The 27,152-nt window shown below is 55.4% G+C and overlaps 1 protein-coding gene across 1 annotated transcript; it reads right to left on the reverse strand.

Annotated features, from left to right (window-relative positions):
* Positions 1–10,498: 10,498 nt before the first annotated feature.
* Lfng (LFNG O-fucosylpeptide 3-beta-N-acetylglucosaminyltransferase) lies at positions 10,499–18,778 on the reverse strand. Its single transcript, XM_036172130.1, has 8 exons — positions 18,282–18,778; positions 14,112–14,160; positions 13,619–13,718; positions 13,354–13,507; positions 13,150–13,235; positions 12,667–12,832; positions 11,758–11,843; positions 10,499–11,608 (listed from the first exon to the last, which is right to left on the reverse strand). The coding sequence occupies exons 1-8, from the start codon at positions 18,708–18,710 to the stop codon at positions 11,542–11,544; spliced, it is 1,137 nt and encodes a 378-aa protein (XP_036028023.1). The 5' UTR covers positions 18,711–18,778; the 3' UTR covers positions 10,499–11,541.
* Between the last annotated feature and the right edge of the window lie 8,374 nt (positions 18,779–27,152).

The following is a 27,152-nucleotide window of genomic DNA, read 5'->3' on the forward strand; positions in this document are numbered from 1 at the left end:
CAGCCTGTGCTCCCTAGGGTGGGTGGGTGTCAGCCTGCCCGGCCTTCTGAGCAGTGGTGACCTTTGTCCCTGCCACAGGCATGCAAACTCTGCACACTCCCTGGCATTGGCATGCATACACACACACAGGCACTACCCAAACCTTCACACCTGTGGTACACTAGGGTGGCCAAGATGTTCAGGCCATTTGCAGAACCAGCCATTCACCTCCATCTCAAGTCACACATTCTGGAGAAAATTTAGTTTCCCCATCTGAGGGGTGGGGCAGAGTCACTAGCCTGCAGCACCCCCTTTCCTGGGGGTGATGGAGTTAAATGCCTGGGGACTCACCAGCTATAGTCTGTGGCCTAGCTTCATGTGGACCTGCCCTGGGAGGCCTTGTCTGGATCCAGGGCAGAGCCCTGAAGCAGAGGTGTAGAGAGGGGGTCTGTGTGGCCTTCAGGTTCTTGACGTGTGTGATACGGTTAGGGCCTTTGAGGTGGCAAGTGTCAACGGGGGCTCTGAAAGTGGCTTAGACAGTAGGGGTCTGAATGTACTTAATTGGGAAAGGGGACTTGCCTCTGGCCCAGCCTGGGTTGTAGAGGCTACCCTCCATACACAGTGTATCACCACTTCCCTCGTCTGCACCCAGTCCTCCGTCCTGGCCCTGGGCCAGCAGCTCTTCCTCTGCCAGCCATGCACTGCGCTGCTGTACTCTGCCCCCCCAAGGGTCGGCTGTGGCTCACCCTACCAAGGACCACATCGAAGACGCTACTGGCTGCTCAGCCCTGTGCAGGAGCCCAGCTGACCCTGCTCCCTCCCTCCCTCTCTCCTCCAGTACACCTCCAGCATGAGAGCCAAATACCTCGCCACAAGCCAGCCTCGCCCCGACTCCAGCGGCAGCGGGCACTAGACCGCACACCGGCCAGCCATCTGCCCCCACGTGCCAATTGCCCCACCCTTCCTATGCCAGCACTGCTGCTTCCACCCTGCCGGACCCTCTGCAAGCCACACCACACCGGGCCAGCCCTAGGCTCATCTGAAGCTCCCCACTCTACCCACCCTGCAGGAGGCATGTAGGTGCCCAGCATGAGCTCTGGGCCAGCCTGAGAAGTGAGACTTCTGGGCACTCACCTGGACAGACACTGCCACCAGCAACCCGACCCTGCCTGCCTCCATCTCCCCGTCCCTCTGCCCTCCTGGGCTCTCTGAGCCCTGCTCTGTGCCAGGTGCTTCCGCCCCCACGTTCCTTCTACAGGTGGCCCGCCATGCTGTCCCTTGCACTCTGGGAGCGCCCTCCCTCCAGCTGCACCGAACCTTCCCTGGTATTGTCCTGGTCCCTGACCCTTCTGAGGATCCTTTCTCTGTTCGTAGGCAGTGGAAGCCCCTGTGCCTGGTGCCCACCTGCTGGTGCCCGCCTGCCTCTGTTTACCCACCCGGCTTCCTTGGCCCTTCCTGTCAGTTCTAAGCTGCCTCCAGGGTGGGGCTCTCCCTGCACCTCCTACCGACATGGTTCCCTCCCTCAGCGCCCCACCTGCCCCCCCCTCAGTGCTGGCCGCCTTCTTGGTGCCAAACCCTCTTTCCCATTCATCCTGAAGAGTGGCAGCTTTGTCCCGTTTGGTTTTGCACTGACCACGTTTGTCCTCTCCAGGGCAGTCTGGGACATAGGCGAAGCAGGACACTGCCCACTTCCCTTCCTTCTCAGTTTCGTTCTTGCCCAGGACAAGCGGCAGTACCCTCTGGAGCCTTGGGGGCTGGACCTGAGATGGCTGTGAATGTGCCCCCCAGCCTCAGAATGCCGCTGTTGGGACTAACCACTAACCTCAGATGCCACGGGCACTCCTGGCTGCCCCTGAGCCAGCAAGCATGACCCTAAGTCTAGCCTGGAGCCAGGGCTAGAGTGGTCATTTCTTTGTGGGGTGCTGCCAGGGAGGGGCCAGACCCACAGGCAACTCAAAGGGCCTAGAGACCCCTCCCTAGGCAGGTGCTGCCCCAGGAGAAGCATGTCCGGGGAACTGTGGGCTGTAGTCCACGTGGCCTCAGTCCCTTCCCTGGCACACGGCTCTCCTAAGGTGCTTTTGGCTTTAGTGTGTGGTGTTTGCTGTGCTTCCTGCTGTGAGGGGCCCGAATCAGCTCCCCAATCAGGACCTGGAGCCTCTACTCTGGCCCGGCCAGCCAGTGTGAGCTCTGACCTGTGGGATGGGCAGCTACAGGGCTGTGCAGGTAGCCAAGACTGGGGCCCTGTGATGGGAGGTGGTTTACAGACCTGTGGCCCTCCTAGAGCAAGCAACCTGGCAGCTACAGATCCCAGAACCCCGGGCTTCAGTTCTCCCCAGAGGGGAGAGGTTCCACATTCCCTTCCTTCTCAACCAACCCCTTTCTTTGTGCTGGTGTCTGGGACCAAAAGGAGTTGGCAGAGGACTCACTGGGCCTAGGGGTCCAAGTCTGGGCTTCTGTAGCTCCTGAGCATGACAGAACCTCAGTGGAGGGGACCCTGCCTTTGCCCCCAACTGGTCTGGCGGCGGGAACCTACAGGGCCGTGGAGGCCCAGCTGCAGCCACCCTGCCCACTATGGGTTGTGTTCCTGGCCTCAGGTTCAGAGGGAGGCATGGGGCACCCCTGCCTGGGTGCCTGGGTGTGCCCTGGGGCCTCTCAGAAGCACAAATGCTACCCCCTGGCCATGAGCTGGCCACAAGGTGAATGTATATAGCATGAGAGGCGGGCATTGCCCGGATGTGGCTGTGAACTTGTGCTGTCTTGGGTCCTGACTGTTGTGTGCGTGCGTGCGTGCCCACATCTGTGACTTTTCACTCACCGAGGCTGAAGAGAGGAAACAAGGGGGAAATAGAAAGGGGTTCCTACCCTGACCTCTGCGGAGGAGACGGCTCCTGCCACTGTGGTTTTTTTTTGTCCTGTTTTCTGATTTTTGGGGTGCCACTTATCTCCTCAATCCCAGCAGTCCCTACCCCTCTCTAGGGGGGTGAGCAGTTCAGTGCCAGCTGCCTGTGATTGGTCCCCACTTCCTCTTACCCCAGGGGACCCCCACACCTCTGGTGGGGAACAAGGAAGGCTTAGCCACCAAACCAGACCCAGGTCCCTAGCCAAACCAGGAGGAGGGATCTGCCTGGGACGTCAATGCTGGTAGGATGGTGGCCACCATCCCCACAAACACTCTGGCTTATGTGAGACAGAGCTTAAGTGGCAAATCCTGGCCTGGAACATCCTCCAAACCCTCCCCCCAGTGCCCACCCGCCCACCCTGTCTCACTATGCAATTCCTGGCCCCAGCCCCAATGCCTGCCCTACCCAGAAAGTGGTTAGCTCCTGGGTCAAAGGTGACCAGAGTCTCCTGTTTGTTTTTAGTCATGATGATGGTGTACCGCGCCCTTTCTCATATATATATATGATTTTGTGAGATTTGCCTTCCAGTTGCTGTCTCCCTGCCTGCATCTGCCCCCAGTGGACAATGTCATCTGAATTGAGCCAGCCCCAAGTTCCCCTCCAGCCTCTGTAGGGCCATGGCTGTGTGTTACTGTTGCTGTGTTTTCGGTTTTTTTTAAACTGGGTTTGGGGTTCGATTTTTATTTCTTTGGGGAACTTTATTTTTCTTGGCAAATAACTAAAGTTCTTGTCCATGTGATTTCTGTGATCTCCATTCAGCTTGGGTTTCATGTTTTAAAATAAACAGTTTTAAAAAAAAAACAGGTCTGTCTTTCCTGAACTGCCCTGGAGGATCCAGAGCCATAGGCTGTCCACAGGGTGGTTGTCTGCTGCCCAGGCTAGGGACACACGGCTCCTGAGTGAGGTCTACGGGGAACCATATTCAGTATGGTGAGGACTTCACTGGTAGGGGCAGGACCTCATTGGCTGGGAGGGAGCCATAGAGAGTGACACTATCTAACATTCATTTTAACTGAATTGCTCTAACTGCTGAATCAGGAAGGGATGGAGACCAATCAGCTCTTTACTGGAGTGGGGCTCCATTGAGAAGCTGGGGGTGTGGCTCAGTGGCAGAGCACCTGCCCAGAATCCCCAGTGAGGGCTGGGGTGTGGCTCAGTGATAAAGCCCCTGCCTAGAATCCCCCAGTGAGGGGCTGGAGTGTGGCTCAGTGGTAGAGCCCCTGCCTAGAATCCCCCAGTGATGGCTGGGGTGTGGCTCAGTGATAGAGCCCCTGCCTAGAATCCCCCAGTGAGGGGCTGGGGTGTGGCTCAGTGGTAGAGCACCTGCCTAGAGTCCCCCAGTGAGGGGCTGGGGTGTGGCTCAGTGGTAGAGCCCCTGCCTAGAATCCCCCAGTGAGGGGCTGGGGTGTGGCTCAGTGGGAGAGCACCTGCCTAGAATCCCCCAGTGAGGGGCTGGGGTGTGGCTCAGTGGTAGAGCCCCTGCATAGAATCCCCCAGTGAGGTGGTTTGTATGTGGAAAGCTGGAACAAGATCCATGGAAAGCAAGGGCCTATGGGGGCCCTGGTTCCCCGTCAGGAGCCATGATAGGTGTACTTTCCAGAAGTTCACAATAGTCTGCATCCAAAGTGCCCAGAGGTTCCAGTGGGACAAGTCTATGTTTGGGGTGGGGGCAGAGCAAGCAGTGACTGCTGAGAACTGAGGCCGGCAGCTGCTGCTTGAGCCACACTCCAGAGCCAGCCCAAGAACAGCGCATGCGCCTTGCACCTGACTTCCTCATTCTGCATCAACCAGGCATCAGAAGGCTCGGAATGTGCTCTGTGGTTTGATTGTTCACCTAGCCTATGTGTTGGCCCAAGGCTCAAGTCTCAGCACTACCGAGGAGACAAAGGGAATAAATCAGAAGTTGTGACTGTATTTAGTATTGCATAGAACTTTGAGGTCAAAGCAAAGGCCTGTGGTTCTTTTTCTTCCTGTTGCATCCCTAGATCCAGGGAAGGGTCTCTGGAAAGCTGGGACTAGACTGGGAGAAATTATCAACCGTGGCCACTAGGAGACGCCCAAGGACCATGGTGGGTGTGGCAGAGCCAGCTGCCTGTACAGGACCTGGGTGAACAAACATCTAGGCAACCTCCAGGATCCAGTAAAGAGTGCCTCTTGGTCTTAGGGTCCCTTCCAGGGATTTACCAAGTGTCCATGTATGTAGTTGGGCAGCAATCAGGGTTAGTTAGATTTTATACATTTTCCCCTTCTCTTGCTTTACTTATTTTAATATTTTTATGTTATATGTATGGGTGTTTTGCCTGCATGTATGTCTGTGCACCACATGCATGCAGTACCCACAGAGGCCAGAAGAGGATGTCAGGTCAGATTTTCCCCTGGAACTGGAGTTATAAATGTTCTAAACCACCATGTGGATGCTGGGATTGAACCCTGGGATCTCTGGAAGAGCAGCCAGCCCTCTTAACCACGGAGCCATCTCTCCCATCATTATTTATTTGTTTGTTTGTTGGACGAAGCCCAAGCTGACCTTGAATTCTATGTGGCCAAGGATGTTCATGTGGTGCTGGGGTTTGAACCTATGACTTTTTCCATGCTTGGCAAGCACTCTACCAACTGAGCCACATTGTGTGTGTGTGTGTGTGTGTGTGTGTGTGTGTGTGTGTCCCATAGAAGTGGGACTATGTGTGAAGATTGTCCTAGTAGGGAAAGAAGGTGGAGGGGTGAGTACAGTCGGAGCACGAGCTCTCTTTATAAAATTGACTTCTGCAAACAATGAAAATACACCAATTAGAAAAGGCACCAAAAAGGCAATGAGCCGACTCCACTGGTTAAGGTGTTTGCTGCTTGCTGCTAAACCCAGTAACCTAAGTTTAGTCCCTGGGGCCTACATAGTGAAAGAACCTATTCCTGCAGGTTGTCTTTGCCTGTATGTATGTCTGTGCACCAGATGCATGCCTGGCGCCTGCAGAGGCCAGAAGAGGTTGTAGCATCCCCTAGACCCGGAATTACAGACTTGTGAGCTGGGAATGTGAGTGCTGGGAATGGAACCTGGGTCCCTCCACAAGAGCAGCCCATGCTCGTAACCGCCAAGCCACCTCTCCAGCCCCAATAATTTTATTATTATTATTTTTTAATGTCAAGCATCAAAAGGGGGAAAATGTGCGATGTGGGGGGGGGGGCAGAGTGAAAGAAGCAGAACTGGGGTGAGGTTAGCAGGTGGGCCCAGGAGGGCGTGCCACAGGCCTGGCCAATGAGTCTGATCCAGACCTCCTGTTTCCTCCAGAGACATCAGGCCCAGAATGCAGGGAGAGCAGGCTGAAGAAATCCAGTGAGGCCTGACTTCTGTCATCTGAGGTCTGGGCCATTTGTGGAAGGGAGAATAGGGAAGTCTCAGCTCCAGGGAGAGTTCCTGGCCATCTCTCCCCCCAAAACCACACTCTGGGGTGGCTTTGTCTGGGCTGTGCCAAGCTGGAATGCACACATGCAGATGCGCGCGCGCGCGCGCGCGCGCACACACACACACACACACACACACACACACACACACACACACACACGCTCACACTGTGGTTTGCCAAATCCTGTCTCAAAAATGCAAGGCCTGGCCTGGAGAGATGGCTCAGGGGTTAAGAGCTCTGGCTGTTCTTACAGAGGTCCTGAGTTCAATTCCCAGCAACCACATGGTGGCTCACGACCATCTGTAATGAGATCTGGTGCCCTCTTCTGACCTACAGGCACACATGCAGACAGAACACTACATACATAATAAATAAATGTGTTTTTAAAAAAATGCAAGGCCTGGCTGGGTATGATGGGACATATCTGACTGCCAACACTAGGGAAGTAGAGGCTGGAGGATCAGGAGTTCAGGGTCATCCTCAGCTACATAGGGAGTGAGAGTCCAGCCTGGGCTGCAGTGAGACTGTGTGTCTCTAGGTTAAGGCCCGAGAGCTGGCTTAGTGGTCAAGTATTTGTCAGGCACATGCAAGGCCCTGAATTCCATCCCAGCACTGCAAAAGGAAATGAGAAAAGAAAAGACCCGTCTCTAAGCTGACTTTCTGGGGAGGGTTTTGGGTTGGGCCTTTAGCCCACGATTTGGGGACACAACTCAACCCTAGGTAATGTTTTCATTGATACAAACCCCCAGATCATAGGTGATCCTTGCATAATGTTTTACAGCCAGGTGAGATGACACCTTCCTTTAGTCCCAGCATTCAAAAGGCAGGATCTGATGGGTGTTTACAAATTCAAGGGATAGCCAGGGCTACTTGGTGAGACCCTGTCTTTAAAAAAAAAAGGGGGGCTCTTGCTATACAGCAATTCTTCTGGAGTGCTGGGGTTGCGGGCTTTCCTACCATAACCAGCTGAAAATCTGGCTTTTGCAAAATTTATATTTAATTTCATTTTATGTGCATGGGTGTTTTGCCTGCATGTGTGTGTCTGGTACTTGGGCAGGCCAGGGAAGGGTATCAGATTCCCTTGGAACTATACATACAGTTGTGAGCTACTGTATAGGTGTTGAAAATCCAACCTGGGTCCAAAGAGCAGCCAGTGCTCTTAACTGCTGATCCTTTCCTTCCGCCCCCTGAAATATGGTTTTTTGTTTTGTTTTGTTTTTTAACATTGGGCACATGTTTGTTCGTTTTGTTTTGTTTTGTTTTGTTTTTTAACATTGGGGCACATGTTTGTTTGTTTGTTTTGTTTTGGTTTTTAGATTTATTTATTTATTTATTATGTATGCAGTGTTCTGCCTACATGCATGCTTGCAGGCCAGAAGAGGGCACCAGATCTCATTACAGATGGTTGTGAGCCACCATGTGGTTGCTGGGAATTGAATTTAGGACCTCTGGAAGAACAGCCAGTGCTCTTAACTGCTGAGCCATCTCTCCAGCCCTAAAGTACAGTTTTTAAAAGCTGAACAAGGCCAAGTCAGTGACACATAGTGAGTCAGTTTCTCCACGACAGTGAAGGAAATCTAGCCAGGTGTGGTAGTGTGCACCTCAGCCCTGAACAGGCTGAGGCAGGAGGATTGTTAGTTTGAAGCCAGCTTACAGCACCTAGCAAGACTTTTGACAACAAAATTAATTTGCCTTCCGGCTCCAGCAATGAGGCACCTTTTCCAGGAAGTCAGCCCTGCTGACCCCAGTGGGGAGGGAAGTTCAGAGAGGGAAGTTGAAAACTTCAACCCCACCCTGCAGCCCTCCCCCAGACCCAGCTCAGCTAATCCTGACCACTGCTCCTACCACTCACCCTGAGAGAGGAAGCTGGGGCTTGAGGCTGCCTTCTGCACCCTGCCTGACACCCTGTAGCTTGCAATTGCAATTCTACTTTTATTGGGGTGGGGGGCATCATTCTGCAGGTAGCCTAGGCTGGCCTTGAACTCTTGAAGCCCTCCTGCCTCTGCCTCCCAAATGCAGAGATAACAAGCATGGCCACCAGGATACCTGGCTCCAAGTTTTACTTTTGAAAGCCCTCCGGTGATGGGTGGTTTGGGACAGCACACCTAACCGGGGCCCTTCTGGTGCTCTTAGACTGGGTTATGAGTTAATGGCAAGAATGTACCCCCAATGCTCCTGGGGGAGAAAATGAGTGCCCTTCCTGCCTGAGTAGTTGACCTAGGCAGAGGGCCCTTTGCTCAGACCCTCATGGAAGTAGGCGTCAGAAGTCAGCTTGCAGCCAGTTGGTGGTGAGCATGCCTTTAATCTCAGGAGAGGCAGGCAGAACTGAGTTCGAGGCCAGCCTGGTCTACAGCGAGAGTTCCAGGACAGCCAGGGCTACACAGAGAAATCCTGTCTTGAAACCCCCACAGAATATGAAAGAAAAAAAAAAGAAGTTGGCTTGCTTCCCTTCTGAGAAATAACCTTGCCTGGCCAGCTACACTTGGAAGAAGTAGTTGAGTCCATGCCCTCCCTGGGCCCCTTCCCACTTGCCTCCGGTTTCTCAGATGATCGTTTGAATGAGACCTGGCTTTGTGCCGGGCGGTGGTGGCGCACGCCTATAATCCCAGCACTCGGGAGGCAGAGGCAGGTCGATCTCTGTGAGTTCGAGGCCAGCCTGGGCTACAGAGCTAGTCCAGGAAAGGCTGGCTCCAAAGCTACACAGAGAGAGGAAAAAAAAAGACCTCACTTTGTAGCCCAAGCTAGCCCTGATCTCATGATCCTTCTGCCTCAGCCTCTTGAACACTAGGGTTAGAGACTTCTTCCACCTCACGGGGTTCCACCCTGTTCCTTGCTGCTGGTCTGTCCCTCCAGGATCAAGGGCATTTGGACCTGCCATGATGAAGCCCTTTACCTCCAGTTCCAGTGGAAACCCTATGCTGGCTGGGGCCCCCCACTCCATGCCTATGAGGCCATGTGGTCATGGTGCCCTCCAGCTCAGTGGGGAGGCTGATGCCATCTGCAGAAGACTGTGTGAAGACCAGGGCAGAGGGCAACAGGCTTCTGACTCACCAGGCAGGAAGGAGGCCCACGGCCTGTGTGCAGACTGTTCCACCATGACCTTTCCACCCCTAGCAAATGTCAGCTTCCTCATCCATAAGTGGGGCCCCGGGCCATCGTCACCAGGCACTGTATGCTGAAGACAATGGGCCCCGCTGAGGGACCGCTTTCCCATCCCCTACTCCAAAATCTGCAGGCAGCTGCCTCAGGCCTTAAAAAGCCAAACTGCAGGGCCAAGGTGGGGTCAGGCCCTGGCCAGTTGGCCCAAAATGCAAGAGCAGTTACCAGCAAAGGGCCATGCCCAGCCCCACTTGTGGGTGCTGAGTGATTGTGATTACTGTTTGGTGGAGTGGGGAGGGGAGGAGGCAGAGATCACAGAGGTCGCAGGTCATGAGGACACGGAGCTCTAGGCGAGACTGGAGTCAGGTCAGAGCAGGCAGGCACCTGCAGAGGGGCAGTAGATGGCCAGCACCACCCGGCCAGTCCCGAAAAGCTACATTCTAAAGAAGAGGAAGCAAGGAGACCACAGGAAGTGGGGGTAGGTTGGGGATCCCCCTGCTCAGCCGCCCTCCCCACCCTTCGTGGCTGGATTTGAGGAAGGCCCCTGAAGAGCCTCAGAAAGATCTCAGCCCTCAACACCTCCACTGGTACCCAGCCTGGACACCGCCTATCCCCGGAGGCTACCTCCAAAAATCTGTCTCAGGACAGATCAGAGGCTAGGCAGTGTCAGCAGGGTTAATAGGTCAGTGAGATCTAGGGGCTGTCAGCCTGGCTGCCCGACCTAGTACATTCTGAATTAAGCTGCTTGGAGCCTCAATTTCCCTGTCTGCGAAATGGGTCTCTGGGCAGCCCACAGTAGCCACTGTCCCTCCCGCAGGAAGGCCTGTACTCCTAGCAATCACAGGTGATGTTAACAATGGCGCCATGACCTCAGCAAGTAGCTTCCTCCCTCAACCCTCACCTCCCCAGCTTGGTGCCCACCCACCTACACAGAGCTGGTCACACTTTACCTATTTTCACACCAAGTTTCCCTTCTCAGTAGTCGGCTGGTAGGATTCCTACTGACTACCTTCTCCATGGCATGAGCCAGCTTCTCCTGCCCTCATCTCGGTGTCCCCTGGAGTTACCTTGATTGACAGGTGGCTTAGACCCAACTCCCAAGCAAGACTGAGGCCCCTCGGGTTGCTGCAAAGAGCACCTTTATTCAGAGGAAGGACGTCGCCATGGCAACAACACATCAATTCCCTGAGAGCTTTTCCCTTATCATCATTAGCATGCCTAGCTAAGGTCTTTGTAAAAAAGAACATAGAACATAGCCCATGGGGTAGGGGTGGGGTGAGGTGAGGCTTGGGGTGCTGGGGAGGATTGGTGGGGGATAGCAGGATTCCAGATACTGGAAGGCATAAATACAGTACTAAGGCATTCACGGTCCAGCTTTCCAAAGGCCAAGCCTGTTTGGCTTTTGCTTTTTTCTGATCCACAGAAAAGATAAAATAAGACCCTCTCCAGCCCACCCAGAAAACAAACCCCCCTCCCTTCAGACCCCCCCCCTCCCTTCTCATGAAACAGCACAGTAAAAAAATACTGTCACAATATTTACAGGCACACCCACTATGGGCGACTTTCTCTCTACTTTGGAGAGGAGATAAAATTCACAGCTCTGAGCCCCCTGGTGTGGGAGACAAAGACAGGGCCTCAAGGGACAGGATGGGGCTGAAGACTTCACCCCCTACCCTGGAGGGTAGAGAGGGAGGCACCATTCACCTGAATGGCCTCTGGTGGGGTGCAGGCCGGAAGGAGGAGCCCAGGCTTTCTACTACCCAAACCAGCTTCCCTAGCAGTGGGCATGGCTCAGCTGACAGGGAAGGTTCCAGGCACTGCAACTTAGAGACTGTGCTATATGACAGATAGCACCTGTGTACCCCTAAGGGGAGCCCTGAGGTCTCTCCCCTCTCCCCTGCAGAGATCCACACACAGATCCCACAGAACTGCCCTCAGAGTGTAGAAAAGACAGTTAGGGACAGACATGCCACTTCCTGAAGAACACGACTGCCCAGCAGTCTGCAACATGGGTGGGCACACCACACAAACACACAAATATAGACACACACACATATACACACAGCCCTGAAGAGCCTCATACACCAAGGCCAGGACACACAACAGGGGTCCCTGGGCCCTTTGGATACCAGGGGCGCCCAGGGACAGGGTCTCAGCCACGGCTGCTAGAAGATGGTGGTGTGGGGACACCAGGGTGTGTCCGGGTACAGGTGGCAATGGATAGAGCGGAACCTGTAGGGACAGAGCAGAAGACCGGTCTGTGTAGGGTGGGGGTGCCATGCACCCACTGGTAGTCCCAACAGCACTGGTGGAGTGCCTGGGGGTCCCTCTGTGGAATCCAGATGCTGAGGAGTATTTGGTGACCCTCTGCAAGCCCTTACCTGGATGGGTCAGCCTCCACTGGGAAGGGTCCCTTGATATGCACTGCATTTCGCTTGTTTTCAAACGTGCCATAGCTCAGGGTCACCTGTAGTGGGAACAATGGAGTGAGGCTGGAGGGGTGGCATTCCCGGCTAGCTGGCTATTCCTTCTGTTCTCCTTGGACCAAGGACACCCGCTCTACCCACCTGGGGATGAAGTCCAGGGTGAGGACTACCACCACAAACAAGACAGAGCAAGCTTGTCCCATCAAAGGATAAGATCAGGGATTTAAGAGGCCATTTCACTATTTTTTGAGGAGCTGAAGATTAAACTGGGGTGGCCTCACATGTAGGTAAGTGAGCTACAGCTCCCAGCTCTGGGCCAGCAGCTCGGTATAGACTGTGACACCTGAAAATAGGGTGTCTCTGACACCCCCATTTAAAACAGTGACCCTGGATTGAGATGTAACCCAATCGGGAGATGCCTGTCTAGCACACACAAAGTTCCTTTCCCAGCACTTCATAACATGGGTGTGGTGATGCACATCCGTGATCCCAGCCCAGGGAGACTGAGGCAGGAGACTAAGGAATTTAAGGTCCTCCTCAACTACCTATCAATTTCAAGGCCCCAAATTTAAGGCCCATGGAATACATGAGGCCCATCTCTGAGTAAATAAACCAAGAAGTGAAAACATATATACACACACACACCCCTAAATGACTCTGAGCCAGGTGTGGTGGCACACGACTGAATCTCAGCATATGGGAGGCCGAAGCAAGAGGATCACTGGTTCAAGGCTAGCTTGGGCAACATAGTGAAACCCTGTCTCAACAAACCAAACATAAACACATACATAAGAACTGCCCCTTCCTCGGGCCCTTCTGTCCCTGTTGACTTCTCTCCTTGGCCACCCAGGGGTGCATGCATACCTGCTCATGGAGCTCGGTGGTGGGCACCTGCTGCAGATTCTCCAGGTGGGAATGAAAGAGGCCACTCCGTATGAGGGGCACCCCCAACAGGGCTTCCACAATATAGCCAATGGTGCAGTCATCGGGGAGCCGTATGCGCTCAGCTGTGCTCATGAAGTGTCCCCCGCTGCAAAAGGGAAGGGCCCCGGGGGACAGTGAGCAGAGGCTGAAGCCAGCAGCTGGGGAGAGGGCAGACAAGACCTTGCCAGACTGGGCTCCCTCCCTCTATGAACTGTCATTCTTCCATGCCAAATGGTTTCATCCAAGGGTGCTCTAGCCAGGGCAGAGATAGGGGGCATGGCTATGAACACGTTTGGACACCTAATGGAGAGGAGTGAACAGCTGGAAGAGGGTGGCCCGAGCCAGGCCCTGCAATGGGGCACCCAGGACCACGAATGAACACCCTGCTGTGTGGGTGGTCTTATATGAGCAGGGGACACTCACCTAGCCCATGGGCCCATCTTTAGGGCTAGCCCTCGGCTGATACAGAAGCCAGCTCCTCCAGTGGCAAACCAAAAGTGAACAGGCCGCTGGGAGAAGAGAAACGGTTGTCTATTCTCCTGGATTCCACCAGGTTGCAGAGGTGGTTCAGCCCCTCCCTGACTCCTCAGGGTCTGCGCAGCTGAGACGATGATGGGAGACACTCACCACTTTGTGCTCGCTGATCCGTTCTGTGGCCTGGATGGGCCGGTCCAGACTGGGTTTGCCAATGTACACGTCTTGGGTGTGGGGATAGCTGGCCAGCAGCCGCAGCAGCGCCCTGAGGTTGACGTAATTGTCATCATCCACGTGGCAGAACCACCTAGGCACAAGGGAGGATGCTGTCAGGGCCTGCAGCCAGCGGGTGAGGACTGCCAGGGAGGGGGCATGGATGGGGCATGGATGGGGCACGGTGGGCAAGGGAGGAACTCACTTCTTTCCTGACTCAATGAAATGGTCATACTCCACAGCCATCTTGCAGGACAGAGCCTGGCGGCTATGGGCCGCAGAGCAGTTTGTGAGTACCACATTGCCTGTGGACAGGGGAGGGCTGTGAGCAGGCCTGACCAGCACAAACAGTAGGCTCTTTTCCAACTGCCTCAGACCTTCCTTACCCCCAACCCCCCCACCTCCCCCCCCCCCCACCCTCCCCACCCCCGTCCCCAGGGTAGCCGCCCCTGCCCATTCAGTCAGTCGGCTTTTCCCCAGGACCGGCCACCTGTTGCTGCCGGCAGGGCTCAAAGGGTCCCCAGAGGATTGAAAGGGGCTCCTCTGCATAAGAATCGGGGGGCCTGGGAGTGGTGGGGCAGGGCATGAAGCAAACCAGAGGAACAACTGGTGACCTCTGAGCCAGCCCCAGAGTGCCTCAGGGGAAGAAGTGGCTTAGAACCAGACCCACCTCTGCCCTCCCCAAGCCTGGGACACACCTGTGAGCTTGGCCAGAACTTCGTCCTCCCCATCGGTGAAGATGAATGTCTGGAAGAAGAGATAGGACCTGAGCTTGCAGCTCCAAGTCCTCCACCAGAGCCACAGCCAAGGCACCCTGGAGTGCCCTCAGCTGTAGGCCTACACTCCTCCTCCACCACCCCTCACACCCCACACAACTGCCTGAATTCTCCACTGCACATAGAGTGTGTGCTCCAGCGTCCAGGGTGAGTGGCAGCTGGGCTGTTGGGGGAAGGGGACTCCCCAACCTCAAGACAGCTGGCTGGGCCCAAGGTCACCGTAGGCAGCTGGAAGGCACGAGCCAGGTGGGGTGCCCCACCCACCAGCCAGGTAAACGGGCTGCAGCTCACTCTCCCGCCAACTTGTGCACCTGGCGGGGCACACACCCTTATTGACACAGCCTGCCTGCCCGCCCAGCCTGCGGGCTTTCCAAGCTGTGGGAGGGGTTGGGGGGCAGGGGGAGGAGGTCGGCTTTGGGAAGCTGAGCCTCACTCACTCGGGTCCGGGACAAAGGCCTCTGCTGGGCTGCTGCCAAGCCCTGGCAGACAAAGGGCCCGGCGAGGAGGATGAATCACCAGCCATTGTCCGCCAGCTTTGTCCTGGGCCGGGCCAGCCTTAACTCTGCCGAGTTAAGCGGGAGTGGCCCGGCTGTCATTTCCATACAGCTGGCCTGGTTAACTGGACCGGCTGGGTAAGAGGTCCTGTACACGGGGTATGGGTAAGGCCACTGGCCATGCGGTACTCTGGCCTGGACCTCCTGCTGTGCCTATAGGGCAGGTTCCCCCAGCCACAGCAGCCAGCCAGGTTCTGAGAGGTCACTGGTAGTCACGGTGGTGGTGGGCGGCAGAAAAGGACCCGTGTTCTCAGGCCCACAGTAGGGCATCGGAGCAGTCAGCCCAGCTTAGAAGAGGAAGACTCTTCCCTGCTCACTGAAGCCTTGCCCAAGGCCACAGCCAAGATTCCACCTGGCCCGGCACCGGGCCACCCCCTGCCAGGATTACTCTGCGGAAGAGGAGGGGGGCGCCGGGGCGGGGCCAGGAGCTGCCGGCGCCCGCCTGGGCCCGTCAGCACACGGGAAGGAATGTTCCTTCCTCCGCCGGCCCGCCCAGCGCGTGCCGCCTGCCGCACCCTGGCATTGCAGAGTGCAACCCCGGGGCGGGTGGGGGATGCTCGCAGCAGAGGCAGCAGTCCGCCACCCATCCATCCACCAACCCTCACTTGCCTTTTGTGCACAAAAGGGTCCCAAGAAAACCCGGGTGTGTGCAAGCCTGGAGGTCAGCACGTACTCAGCTAACTCAAGGCATTAACTACCCCAGGCCTGAAGGGGTGGCACACCGTGCCCTGAGCAGCCCTAGTCCTTTGCTCAGGTTGACCAAATGCCCAAATGCTCACTCCTGTCCAGTGAGGCCCGGGTAGAAGAGCAAAAGGTGAGACCTATATCATCTGCAGGTATGCACCTCTCCTTCCAGGGCTCTGCAGACACCCGGGGCAGCCCACACGCACAGACTCGCACCCAGCCTCCCCCCCACCCTACACCCCAGCATCTCAGCCCAGGAATGCCGTGGGAGGTGCTGCGGGCCGGCCTGTGCAGACGCTGCTGCTGGATTAAAAGGAAAATGCTTTCTTAATGAGATCAAGAGAGAGGCCTGTTCTCCCGCGCTTCGATGGTGTCCTGAAAACCCAGCCCAAGGCTACGGAGATTAAAGTCACCTTTGTTCATTTGCAAGGGTGGGGGTGGGGGTGGGATTTGCAGGAGGCCTGCCAGTCTTTGAGAGGCGGAGCTGTGGGGTATGTGGGTGCTCCGCCTGATGTCTCTCCAATACGGGGCAATCAGAAGAGGACAGGGCAGGGGCTGCACCTGTGGGTATCACTCGGCCCCTAGAAACAGTGTAAAGTGGGTACAACACAGCCTGCCTGTGCAGAGCCAGAGCCAGGTTCTAGGGATGGACTCTTTCTAGTGTCCCTGGGAGGAGGGTACCATCTTCTCCCTGGCACACAGCAGGGAGACCAGAGAGGACACCAGCCTGTGACCACCTCAGGAAGAAGTAATGCCTCCCAGGGACCCACATCTCCCAGTGCCCCCCCACCCCAAACTTCCCTGAAGGAGGACCATCAGGTCAGTGAGGGCAGCAGAACTGGTGAGGGCAGGCAAGGGGGTGGGGGAGAGACACACAGGAAGCAGCATTGTTCCTGGAGCCGAGATTCAAAGAAACACAGGATGCCAAGTTCTGCCCCAGCCATTGTGGCTGTGGCGGTGGCAGCCTGCAGCCTGGCGCACTCCTTAGTAGTGGGGGAGGAGCAAGCGGGCCAGAGGCCAGGCGTCCCCGCCTGTCCCCCACTGACCAGCTTCTCCACCTCTCCAAAGGTTGCCTGCTTTTTTGTACAACCCTACAATCATGCTTGATGCCAAGACTGCCTTTCCTGGGCCATAGGACTCTGGTTCAGATGGACACTGCTGCTCCTCCTCCTCCTCCTCCTCCTCCTCCTCCTCCTCCTCCTCCAGGAAGACTTCTTCCCATTCATTCCACCTTCCATCAGACTGCAGCTGCCCTGAACAGACGGGAGAGCCCGCCCTTTGCTACAGGTTCCAATGACCCTTGCCCATAGCACACCAAAAGAAGAGGGGTTTTGGTTGCCATATGCACATGAGCTGACCATGGGGGTAAATAAATCCAGCCTTTTCTGGGTAGAGGGGATTCTTACTTTGAATGATTTCTGGGATCACCACAAGCCTCCAAAGTTATATAGTCCACTTTATAATATCTTAGTAGAAAGACAATTGTTTCCCTTTTCAGAGAGCCAAAGACTGACGGCCAGAGAGACCCTAGGCTTTTCTCTAGACCACATAGCCCAACTGAGATCTTTTTTTTCTTAGTCCTCTTGGCCAGAGAAAGCGCCCAAATCCCAAAATGAGAATTTCTGGTGGTGGCCCAGAGGGGGATAGATGCTATCCAATATCACACAGCAGCAAGGCTGAATGTGGGGGTGGGGGGTGCCCTGGCTCAGAGATCGTGCCCCACGAGGGCTGTCATTCAGGGTTCGGGGTAGGACACAGAGGCCCCCTCATCACCAGGCAACCTGAGTGGCCAGCACGCCAGCCAACGGTTCCCATGGAGCGCATAACTGAACACAAGAGGCCGACGCCTTTCTCGGCTGGAGAAAAGGGCTTTGTTGCCTTGCCCAAGGGGCCGGCGTGAGAGCAGCCTAGCACTGGGAATCTTAATGGCACGGCAGCCAAACAAAACCCACAGCCCCCGCTGCCCCCTCCTGGAGGCCTGCTGAGCCCCTGGGAAAGGGACGCCTCATTCTCAGGAGGCTGCCGTGGGGTTCTCAGGGCCCCTCTCTGCCCAAGACTAGATAGGAGCCTGTCCTCTTAACGTCCACTCCGTCCTAAAACAGAGCCTAGCCAAGCCTGATGGCCCTGGCTCCCTGGGGCTGGAGCAGGAAGGAAAATGAGCCTTCATCTTCACACCAAATACCCAACCCAACACCCCCCCCACACACACCACACACACACACACACACACACTTGGGAGCGCACTTTGCTCTCCCCGCCCCAACCGTCCTGCTGTAGCCTCCAGGGAGATTTTCAAAGTGGGGTGTGTCTTTTTATTATGTGTAGGAAGTTGATGGCTAACTGGGGGGGGGGGGGGGAGAGCAGCTCAGCTACTAAAGACAGGATTCTGCACAAGCCTGGAGAACCAGCACCTTATTTGTTTCACTATATCTGGTCCAGGGGTGCTACGCCTCCCCCTCCCTCACTTTCAAGGGAAGTCCCCTCTAATCAGGAAGAAGGGGGTCAGTTCAGAGTGGAGGGGATCCAGGATGGAGCTGAGCCAATTTGTTTGGGAAAAGTTTGGGAACAAATACGACCATTCACTCCAGGGTTTAGGGGAAGCGTCATAGGCCAACCCCAAGCTGGAGGCTACTCATCCAGACCTACAGCATGTGGCTTGGGGTGACCCTGGTCACACCGGAGGAAACTTCCAGGGCTGTAAGGCAAAGTGGGCCCCGGGGGATGGAATGGGACGACGGATTGGTGTCATCGATTCCCAGATAGACCCAAAGCTACTGATGCAGCCAGAGCCGCTATGGACAGAGGGTGATTGATCCCTACTCCATCCTCCTGCCCAGGCCGCGAGGGGTCTCACCATCTCCTTGTGGCGCGAGATCCAGGTCTCGAACAACAGGTCGAGACGCGCGCGGTGAAACTTTCTGGTGGTCTTGACCGCGATGAAGACGTCACGGGGAGACAGGACCTCGGCCGGGGGACGCGAGTGGCCGTCGGCCGGTCGGGAAACGACCCCGGGCGGTGGATCCGCGTCTCTGCGCGCGCGGGTGAGTAGACTGAAGTATTCGGAGAGGCTGTGCACCTCGCGGGCGAGGGCTCCGGGCTCCGCAGCAGCCCTGGACCCAGGACCCAGAGCCGCCCCAGCGGAGCCCGCCAGGCTGCGCAGCGCGCGCCGTCCACGCTCGGCTGGTACTGGATTCGGCGGTGGGTCGGCCGTGAGTACCAGGAGGCAAGCCAGCAGCGCGCCCGCCAACCCCAGCAGCAGGCGCCGGCCGCAGCGCTGGAGCATGGTGGCCGGCGGCCGCACGTTGTACCCTCCCAGTGCCAGCTGGTCCGGCTGCCCGAGGCTCCCGGTCCAGCTGCGCGCCTCTCGCTCCAAGCGCTCTTAAACTTCCCCTGTCGGCCACGCCCCCGCACGCTTATTGGCTGCTAACCTGAGGGCGTAGCCTCTGGAGCGATCTCTAGATCCCACGTGGGACATAGACGGGAGGGGAGCGTGAGGGGTGGGGTGGGGGCTGGGAACGACCCAGCTGGGGCACCCACAGCACCAGCCCCCTTTACCCAGGAGCACGTCCGGCCCGCGCCGTGTCACCCTCCTGAGCTGCTCTGGGCGACATCCAGGCTGCTGCACGTGGAGGGACGCACCCCACCCCTACCCCGGGCGCTGGGACCTGGGTGATAGGACCCGTGCTCCTCCGCAGGCGACATCCTTAGCTTCTCGCTATGCACTTCCTGTCTCCGAGCGGGCTTCCTTCCCTGGGGACCGTGCTGACTGAGCCAAAGTGGTGGCCTGCGGGGTGTCTTTGAGCGATTGGTTTGGGGCTGCCCCTACTGACAGCTGTGCCTTAGGTGTAGACCTGAGGTTCAGGCGAAAAGGGACTTGTAGCCAAATTCTACATTACCCCCCAACAGGCCTGTCCCGGCATCATGTTGGTCCTCGAAAAACTCAGGCGCCCTGTGGCGAGGAGACACTCGGGCCGCCCCTTCCCTCGAGGATGAAAGGCTACCTTCTGTTCCATTTGGTTCCTCCGCACTCAGACCAGATGTGACCCAGCTGTGCGCCCTCCCAGCCGCGCCTCCCCGGCACACGGCCCCCTTCCCACGGGCGGGGGCCTTGCCTGCGCCCAGCACGAGCGGGGGCGGCAGGAATGCGCGCCTGATGGTAGAGTGAGAAGCAGCGGGTCCGGAAGTGGCCGAGGGTCCCCGGAGTGGGATCAGGGTCCGAGTCCCAGCCCGCTGCATTTTCCGGGCGCGCAGCTGGGGGCGGCTCTCCGCCTGGCTGCCCCTGGGTCTGGTTGGCTTCAGTTTCCGTGTCCACCTCCAAAGGAAGTCTTGAGCCCACCGTGCCATCACGGATAAACCGCTGTTCCTTCTGTCGCCGATTCCCTAGCACTTATAATTAAGACTGGAGTGGCATTTGTAGTTATTTATATGCCACACTCTCGTAATGTCCCTCTCTAAGAATGTCAACATAAGGCAGTAGGCTGGATCCCAAGCTGGATCAGGTACTCTAAAAAAGACTTATTGAAGGGGCTGGCCAGATGGCTCAGTGGGTAAAGGCAACCGCTGCCTGGGCTGCTGATTTGAATTTGATTCCCAGGACCTACATGGTCGGAAAGAATCAGCAGTTTGCTGACCTCTGATCTCCACACGTGCAATTTGGCCTGAGCAACATACACACAACTGCCCTTGAAAAATAAAATAAATAAAAATTAAATAAATAAACTTCTTTAAACTTTCTGAAGACAGGCATGTTAGCCTTGTCACAGACAGGAGGACCACTGAGCGTTTAAAAGACTTACATAGTGAAAATCAGGTCAGCCTCTGCTAATGTGAAAAGGGGCTGGAGATGTATCTATCAGCCGGCAGAATTGGTAGAGTGCTTGCCTAGCATGCATGAAGTCTCGGTTCCATCCCAGCACCAAATAAAAGCAGATATGGTGACCTATGCCCATAAGAGGTCAGAAGTCAGAAGATAAGAGATCTTCTTCGGCTAGAAGTGAATTTGAGCCTAACCTGAGCTACACAAGACCCTATCTCAAAAATAAAATAAAATGACATTGAGTAGCCAGGCTCCTCCACCACCCTCCCACCAGGCCCCAGGAGTGGATCTGTGGTCCATTTGCTGTGAGGGCCCCGTGGGACAACACTGGCCCTCTGTGGTGGGAGGGAGTGGGAAACAGTGGTTCCCAGGCCTCTTTCTGCCCCCCTCCCCCAGGTAATTAGGAGATACCACCTCTGGTAGGCAGATGCCTAAGCAGATGGTGCTGGCTGTGCCCCAGTGACAAGACTCCCATGGCGTCACCTCCTGCTATAAACTCCTCCCCCATCTGCCAGAGCCCAGTCCCCCAAGGACAAGAAGGAAAAAGTCCTACCTGGTATCTGGTGGGCTGCCCTCCAAACATTAACCCACCCGTTCCAGTTGCAGCTTCAGCCGGGGGTGGGAGGTGGGGTGGGGAGGGCTGATCCTTTCTACCTGCCATCCAAATATCTTAGGATGAAGTTCCTCTCTGAGTCCCCTCTCCTGGACCACTTGGCAGCTTCCACCCTGCTCCCCTTGTCTACACAGTACCTGCTCTGATATCTCTCTCTCTCTCTCTCTCTCTCTCTCTCTCTCTCTCTCTCTCTCTCAGAATAGACTATCCCATGGCTCCCTGCTGTCACCTATAAATTCAAGGCTCTCCTGGTATCCACATGTCTTGTGGCAATCCTAGCTCCCGGCCCCCCCCCCCAGTCTTCTTCATGTCCCAACAGCTCAAGCCCGTTACTCCCCGCCCCCAACTTTCTTCGAGGCTTCAATTTAAGCCAAGGGCAAGGCTCTTTAGTGAGGGAGCCGTCTGTGAGGGACGGGAGAACAAACAGGAATTAGTCATGCCTTCCACACCCACCAGACCAGGTCCTAGTTGGACGTCCGTCTCTGTGGGGCTCCATCCCAGGCCTGGGACCCCCTCAAGCCCCCAGGCACCAAGCCTCCCGGCTCCTCCCCATTCTTCATGGCTATTGTGGTTTTGACACACTAGGAAGAGTGAGGAGTTAGCCCATTGTAAAGAAAGCAAGTGTGTAAAGAAAGCAAGCCAATGCTCAGAGAGGGACTGGTACAATGTGCAAAAGAGCAGCTGTTATAGAGCGGAGGGACCCAGTCAGACATGAAGTACGTGAAGCTGGGCCGAAAAGGAGTGAGGAGCCCTGTTCTGGCTGTGGCTGCTGATCTGAGAATGGCAGGTCAAAGCTTCACAGCATTCTTGCAGAGGCTTCAGGCTCTGGCCAGAGTGATTCAGTGTCTTTGCTGTCAGGAGAATGGAATTTCGCGGTTACTCCTTGAGGTCTGAAAACCGGAGGGAGACATGACTCGCCATCCTCCCTACTGCTTCCTAGGCCCAGCTCTAGCCTGAGGCACTCCCTTCCCCTAGACCGAGCTCCCCGCAGGAACCCACTGGGCATAGGAGGGTGGAGCACTTATCTCAGGGCAGGAAATGAGGGGCTAGAGAAGGAGGTCAGGACATTCAGGAAGCCCCTTGGGGTCCTCAGAAATGGTCCTGACAAGAGAGATCCTAGGGCCAGCCAGGCAGGAGCATAGTGAACAAGATGGGGGGGGGGGGCTCCTTAGCAGCTTTAGCCAGGACCTGTGACCTTGCTCTATCTAGCTTCTATATTCCTACCTGTGACTACAGGATGGCGTTACTGTCCTGTTTTTTATTGTTGTTGCTCATGGCAGTGGTCCCCTTGCTTGCTAGGCAAAAGATCTATCACTGAGCCACACCCAGCCCCTCACTGGGGGATTCTAGGCAGGAGCTCTACCACTGAGCCACACCCCAGCCCCTCACTGGGGAATTCTAGGCAGGTGCTCTACCACTGACCACACCCCAGCCCCTCACTGGGGGATTCTAGGCAGGTGCTCTACCACTGAGCCACACCCCAGGCCCTCACTGGGGGATTCTAGGCAGGGGGTCCACCACTGAGCCACACCCCAGCCCCTCACTGGGGGGTTCTAGGCAGGGGCTCTACCACTGAGCCACACCCCAGCCCCTCACTGGGGGATTCTAGGCAGGGGCTCTACCACTGAGCCACACCCCAGCCCCTCACTGGGAGATTCTAGGCAGGTGCTCTCCCACTGAGCCACGCCCCAGCCCCTCACTGGGGGATTCTAGGCAGATTCTCTACCACTGAGCCACACCCCAGCCCCTCACTGGGGGAGTCTAGGCAGGGGGTCCACCATTGAGCCACACCCCTGGATTCTTTTTACCTTCTTCTTTTTCTTTTTTTAATGACCACATTTATTTTGAGGCTGTGAGTTCCTGGGTTTCAGCTTCATTCCCTTTCCTACAGTTCTGGGACTTTGCTGACCGTGAAGCTGGAAAGCAGGTTAGTGGTCCACAGAGGACACCTAAGGGAGAGGATCCAGATTCCAGGTTCTGACCATCATATTATATCACCTGCACTCCAGAGGTAGTCTTCATTCACCTGCCGCACAGGAGGCCCATTGAGAAATCCACAGTGTCTTTCTGACCTTCAGAGTACCTGTCCCCGTTACTTCCCGCGCCCGCTTTCTCCCTCTAATCTGAACCCACTGTACCATCTTCCCCCCAACACTCTTGAACAGGATTTGAATCCTACAGGTCCTCTATGTAGTACTCTATTTGAATCCTCAGTGTCCCCTAATGAGACACCCAAGTCACAGCTTTCCTTTCAAGTGGCCAAAATCAACGTTTCCTTATTTACTGCCAACAGGGACGGAGTTGGGCCCCCAGGCTCCTTGGTGACAGAGCAGGTGAGAATGCCAGCCTGTCCCTCAGACTCAAGGCTTTTCCTTCCTGAGTCACTGTCAGTGCCTGGCTGGTAGATACCCAAGTGGCTCTTTAGATCTCTTCAAAACTCATGTGTGACGAATAGAGCTCTGTCCTCCGTGACAACAACTGCCCTATAGGCTGAACCAGGGGTCTCCAGTTGGAGTCAGACTCACAAAGTCCTTTTCTTGCCCCACTAGTCTCTTGGGAGTGGTTTGGTCTTGAGCCCCCTGCAGCAGCCTGCCCTCCCATGCAGGGTCCTGGGAAGATCTACAGAGACTCAATAAGTGACCCATTAACTCTGCAGGAAGCCATCCGAGGCAGCCCAGCACCCATCACTGCTTGGAGTTGGCAGTCTGGGAACCAGCCTTCCTTAGCAGGGCAGCAGAGCTCAGAGAGGCTGGTCATGGTGATGCACACCGTAATCCCAATACTCAAAAGTCGGAGACAGGACGATCAAGGCCTTAGCTACATGAAACCCCGTCTCAAAAACACCAAAAATAGGGGACAGAGGAGATGGTGAAGGGTTGAGTGTTCAAGCATAAGGTCCTGAGTTCAACCCCCAGCACCCATGTAAAAAGCCATATGTGGTGGTGTGCACTTGTAATCGTAGCACTGGTCAGGATCAGAGACCAGCAGCTTCCTGTCTCAAAACAAAACAAAAACAAAATGGATGAGCCTGAGGTTGAGACCTCTGGCCTCTACTGGCACATGTACACATGTACATGAGGACAGGCGGTGTCCCTAAAGTTGTAACAAGGTGGCACAGTGAGGTAAAGCTGGAACTGGAACTGTTTTCTTTTTCTTTCTTTCTTTCTTTTTTTGGGGGGTGGGGTGGGGTTTGTTGTTGTTGTTGTTTGGTTTTTCGAGACAGGATTCTCTGTGTAGCTTTGCACTTTTCCTGGATCTTGCTCAGTAGACCAGGCTGGCCTCGAACTCACAAAGATCTGCCTGCCTCTGCTTCCTGAGTGCTGGGATTAAAGGCATGCGCCACCACCGCCCGGCTGGAACTGTTTTCTTATCTAGTATATATACACCAGAGATGGGACCCAAACAAGGTGACCTGGGGGCGGGGGCGGACAGGCTCAGTGCAGAAAGTTGTCACTCTGGCAGAGGGGGAAGGGACAGGGTTGGCTAGAAACTCATTACAGCCAGCTCCAACGGAAGAGGGGGAGGGCAGGAGCATAGGTGTGTGTGGCGGGGCGAATACAAGGGTAGGAATAACACAGCAGCTGATTCCCATTGGCTGAGGTGGACACTGAGGTGGGCACTACCCAAGAACAGATCAGACAGACTCCAGCTGCAAGAAAGAGCCTCCCCATCCAGACCCACCCATCTGCCCGCTCTGCCCAGCACCTCTCACTCTGTGTGGTCCTGGGCCAGTTCCCAGATCACTGTAGGCTGAGGGTTTCACTTCACCCTGTAATAGGGACATGGTTGTCACCTTCCACCCTGGTGCTTTGCAGACACAATGCAATGGACCTGGTTGCTTGATTCATCCTGGGTCCCAGTGTGGTTTAGAGCCTGGTTCCTTTTTTGTTTGTTTGTTTTTTCAAGACAAGGTTTCTCTGTGTAGCTTTGGTGCCTGCCTGGATCTCACTCTGTAGACCAGGCTGGCCTCGAACTCACAGAGATCTGCCTGCCTCTGCCTCCCGAATGCTGAGATTAAAGGTGTGCGCCACCATCGCCCACCCAGAGACTGGTTCCTATGACTGGGTGTTAGTAAGGCTTCAGAGGGCACTCTGGCTTGGGGTGCCCTGACAAGCCATAAATGGTGCTCCTTTCCCAACATTTATCACCCCTCACCTTGGTACTTACCATGTGAACAAGAATGCCCAGCTTACCAGTCCTTCTCCTTGAAGGCAGAGTAACATTTTACTCTTTGTCCAGGTCTGGCACAAAATAGGGCTCAGTGAGCATGCTGCATAGAGGGTAGAAGATAAACAGACAGACTGTGGATAGATGAATGGGGTGACTAGAGGGGTGGGAGGATGGATGGATGTGTGAATGGATGAATGAGAGACCAGGTGGATGCAGAGCAGGTGAATGGAATGAGTAGGTGAATGGAAGGATGGATGCATTGGTGGGAAGCTGGATGGATGGGATAGGTGGGTAGATGATATGGGTGAAGAGATGAATGGGTAAGAGGGTAAGTGCATGGATGGGCAGTCAGATGGATGGCAGGATGGGCGGAGTAGGTGGATGGGTGGGAAGATGGATGGATAGGTGGATTGATGGATGAATGGATGGATGGACAGATAGGAAGTCAAATGGATGGGATGAATGGATGGATGATGGATGGATGAATGGATAGATGAACAACAGGATAGGTAAACAGTGTGGATGGATGGACAGACACCAGGGAGATATGTGGATATCTGCAAAGATGCCAGATGTCAATTCCATGAGAGCAGAAACCATCAAGGCTCAGACCATGCCTAGAGCAGAGCCTGGCATCTACTATATGAGTAATGGACACGTGTCAGACAGACAGGTGGGATAACAGACATACACACATGCTGTGGGTTGAGGAGTCATTCTGTTGCCTCTGTTCTCCAAACCATGAATCTTGGGAATAAGAAGGTGTGGCAGGGCCACCTGCTCTGAGCTGGCCCAGGGCACAGACCTCAGGCACGCACATGGGATCAGTGCCTGAGACTTGGGTACTCTGCACAGAGAATAATATCACAGCTATCACACTGGCTCCCAAGGGTCTCCCTCAAACCCAAGGTTTGAGAGAGAAAAGGAGGCATGTCCTGGGCTCCACATCAATGGGAAAACCCATCTGCCTTGAGCTAGATCATCCCAGCCTGGGCTGGTTGGTGGTTGAACCTCCCTATGACCCTATGAGGGCAGCTGCGTTGGGGGACTGGCTGGCTTAATGTGATTTGCAATCCCCAGTGACAGAGTCCGACCACCACCCAGATCCACTTCCTGACATGCTGCAGAGCCAGACACCCTCAAGGGAGACGCCAGAGCCACCACAGCCCAGCCAGCCTTTGTTTCTTTAAGAATGGCCAGCTTGTGCAGCTGCCACAGGCGTGGGCCCGGTGGTAGTGGAGCCTGCTGGTCGTGACCCCATGCCCAGTCAGTGGAACAGGATCCCAGGAACAGTGGGAGGAGGCCCTGGGCTGGTGGTAGAAGCTGAGGTCAGAGTCTCTGCTCAAATGGGATGCTGCTTACCCAGTGGTGAAGTATTGCCCTGACCATCAGCTCTCCCTTGGTAAAGTTGTCTGATGCTGCTCCTTCTCCTTTATTTTATTTTATTGATATATTATTTAGTAGTACTAGGGGTTGAATTTAGGGCCTCGATCTACTGAGCAGGTGCTTTACCACTGACTCACATTCCCAGGCCCTCACTGGGGGATCCTAGGCAGGTGCTCTACCACTGAGCCACACCCCAGCCCCTCACTGGGGGATTCTAGGCAGGTGGGTGCTCTACCACTGAGCCACACCCCAGCCCCTCACTGGGGGACTCTAGGCAGTGATCTACCACTGAGCCACACCCCAGCCCCTCACTGGGGGATTCTAGGCAGGTGCTCTACCACTGAGCTACATCCCTAGCTCTCTTTTCACTTTTTATTTTGAGACAGAATCTCACTAAATTTTCCAAACTGGCAATCCTCCTGCTTCCATTCTCTCATGTAGTTAGGATGACAGGTTTTCACCACTAGGCCCAACTTCCTTCAGTCTCTTTAGAGTGAGCTAGAATGGCATCTGAGGTCATCCAGGCTGGTGTGGAAACGGGTGGGGGACTACATACCAGAGAGACAGCCACACTTCCAGGGACAATCTACCACCATGGCATCGGAGACAGTGGTGGGCTCTGCTCACATCTATTTATTTGTCTGTCTGCCTGACTGGCCAACATCAACTTTCCTAAGTCACCCACCCAGTTAACATAGTCCCTGAGTTTTCTCTATCCTCAACTTTGTTTGGCATGGGTG

Source organism: Onychomys torridus, chromosome 22 (assembly GCF_903995425.1).
Source record: "Onychomys torridus chromosome 22, mOncTor1.1, whole genome shotgun sequence".
Taxonomy (NCBI): Eukaryota; Metazoa; Chordata; class Mammalia; order Rodentia; family Cricetidae; genus Onychomys; species Onychomys torridus.

Excerpts from the sequence above, each read along its gene's own strand:
- Lfng (XM_036172130.1), bottom strand. The coding sequence starts at position 18,710 with ATGCTCCAGCGCTGCGGCCGGCGCCTGCTGCTGGGGTTGGCGGGCGCG. Across the intron at positions 12,833-13,149 it reads AAGATGGGCCCATGGGCTAG|CGGGGGACACTTCATGAGCA; the intron begins GTGAGTGTCCCC and ends TCCCTTTTGCAG. Across the intron at positions 11,609-11,757 it reads GTGGAGGCTGACCCATCCAG|GTTCCGCTCTATCCATTGCC; the intron begins GTAAGGGCTTGC and ends CTGTCCCTACAG.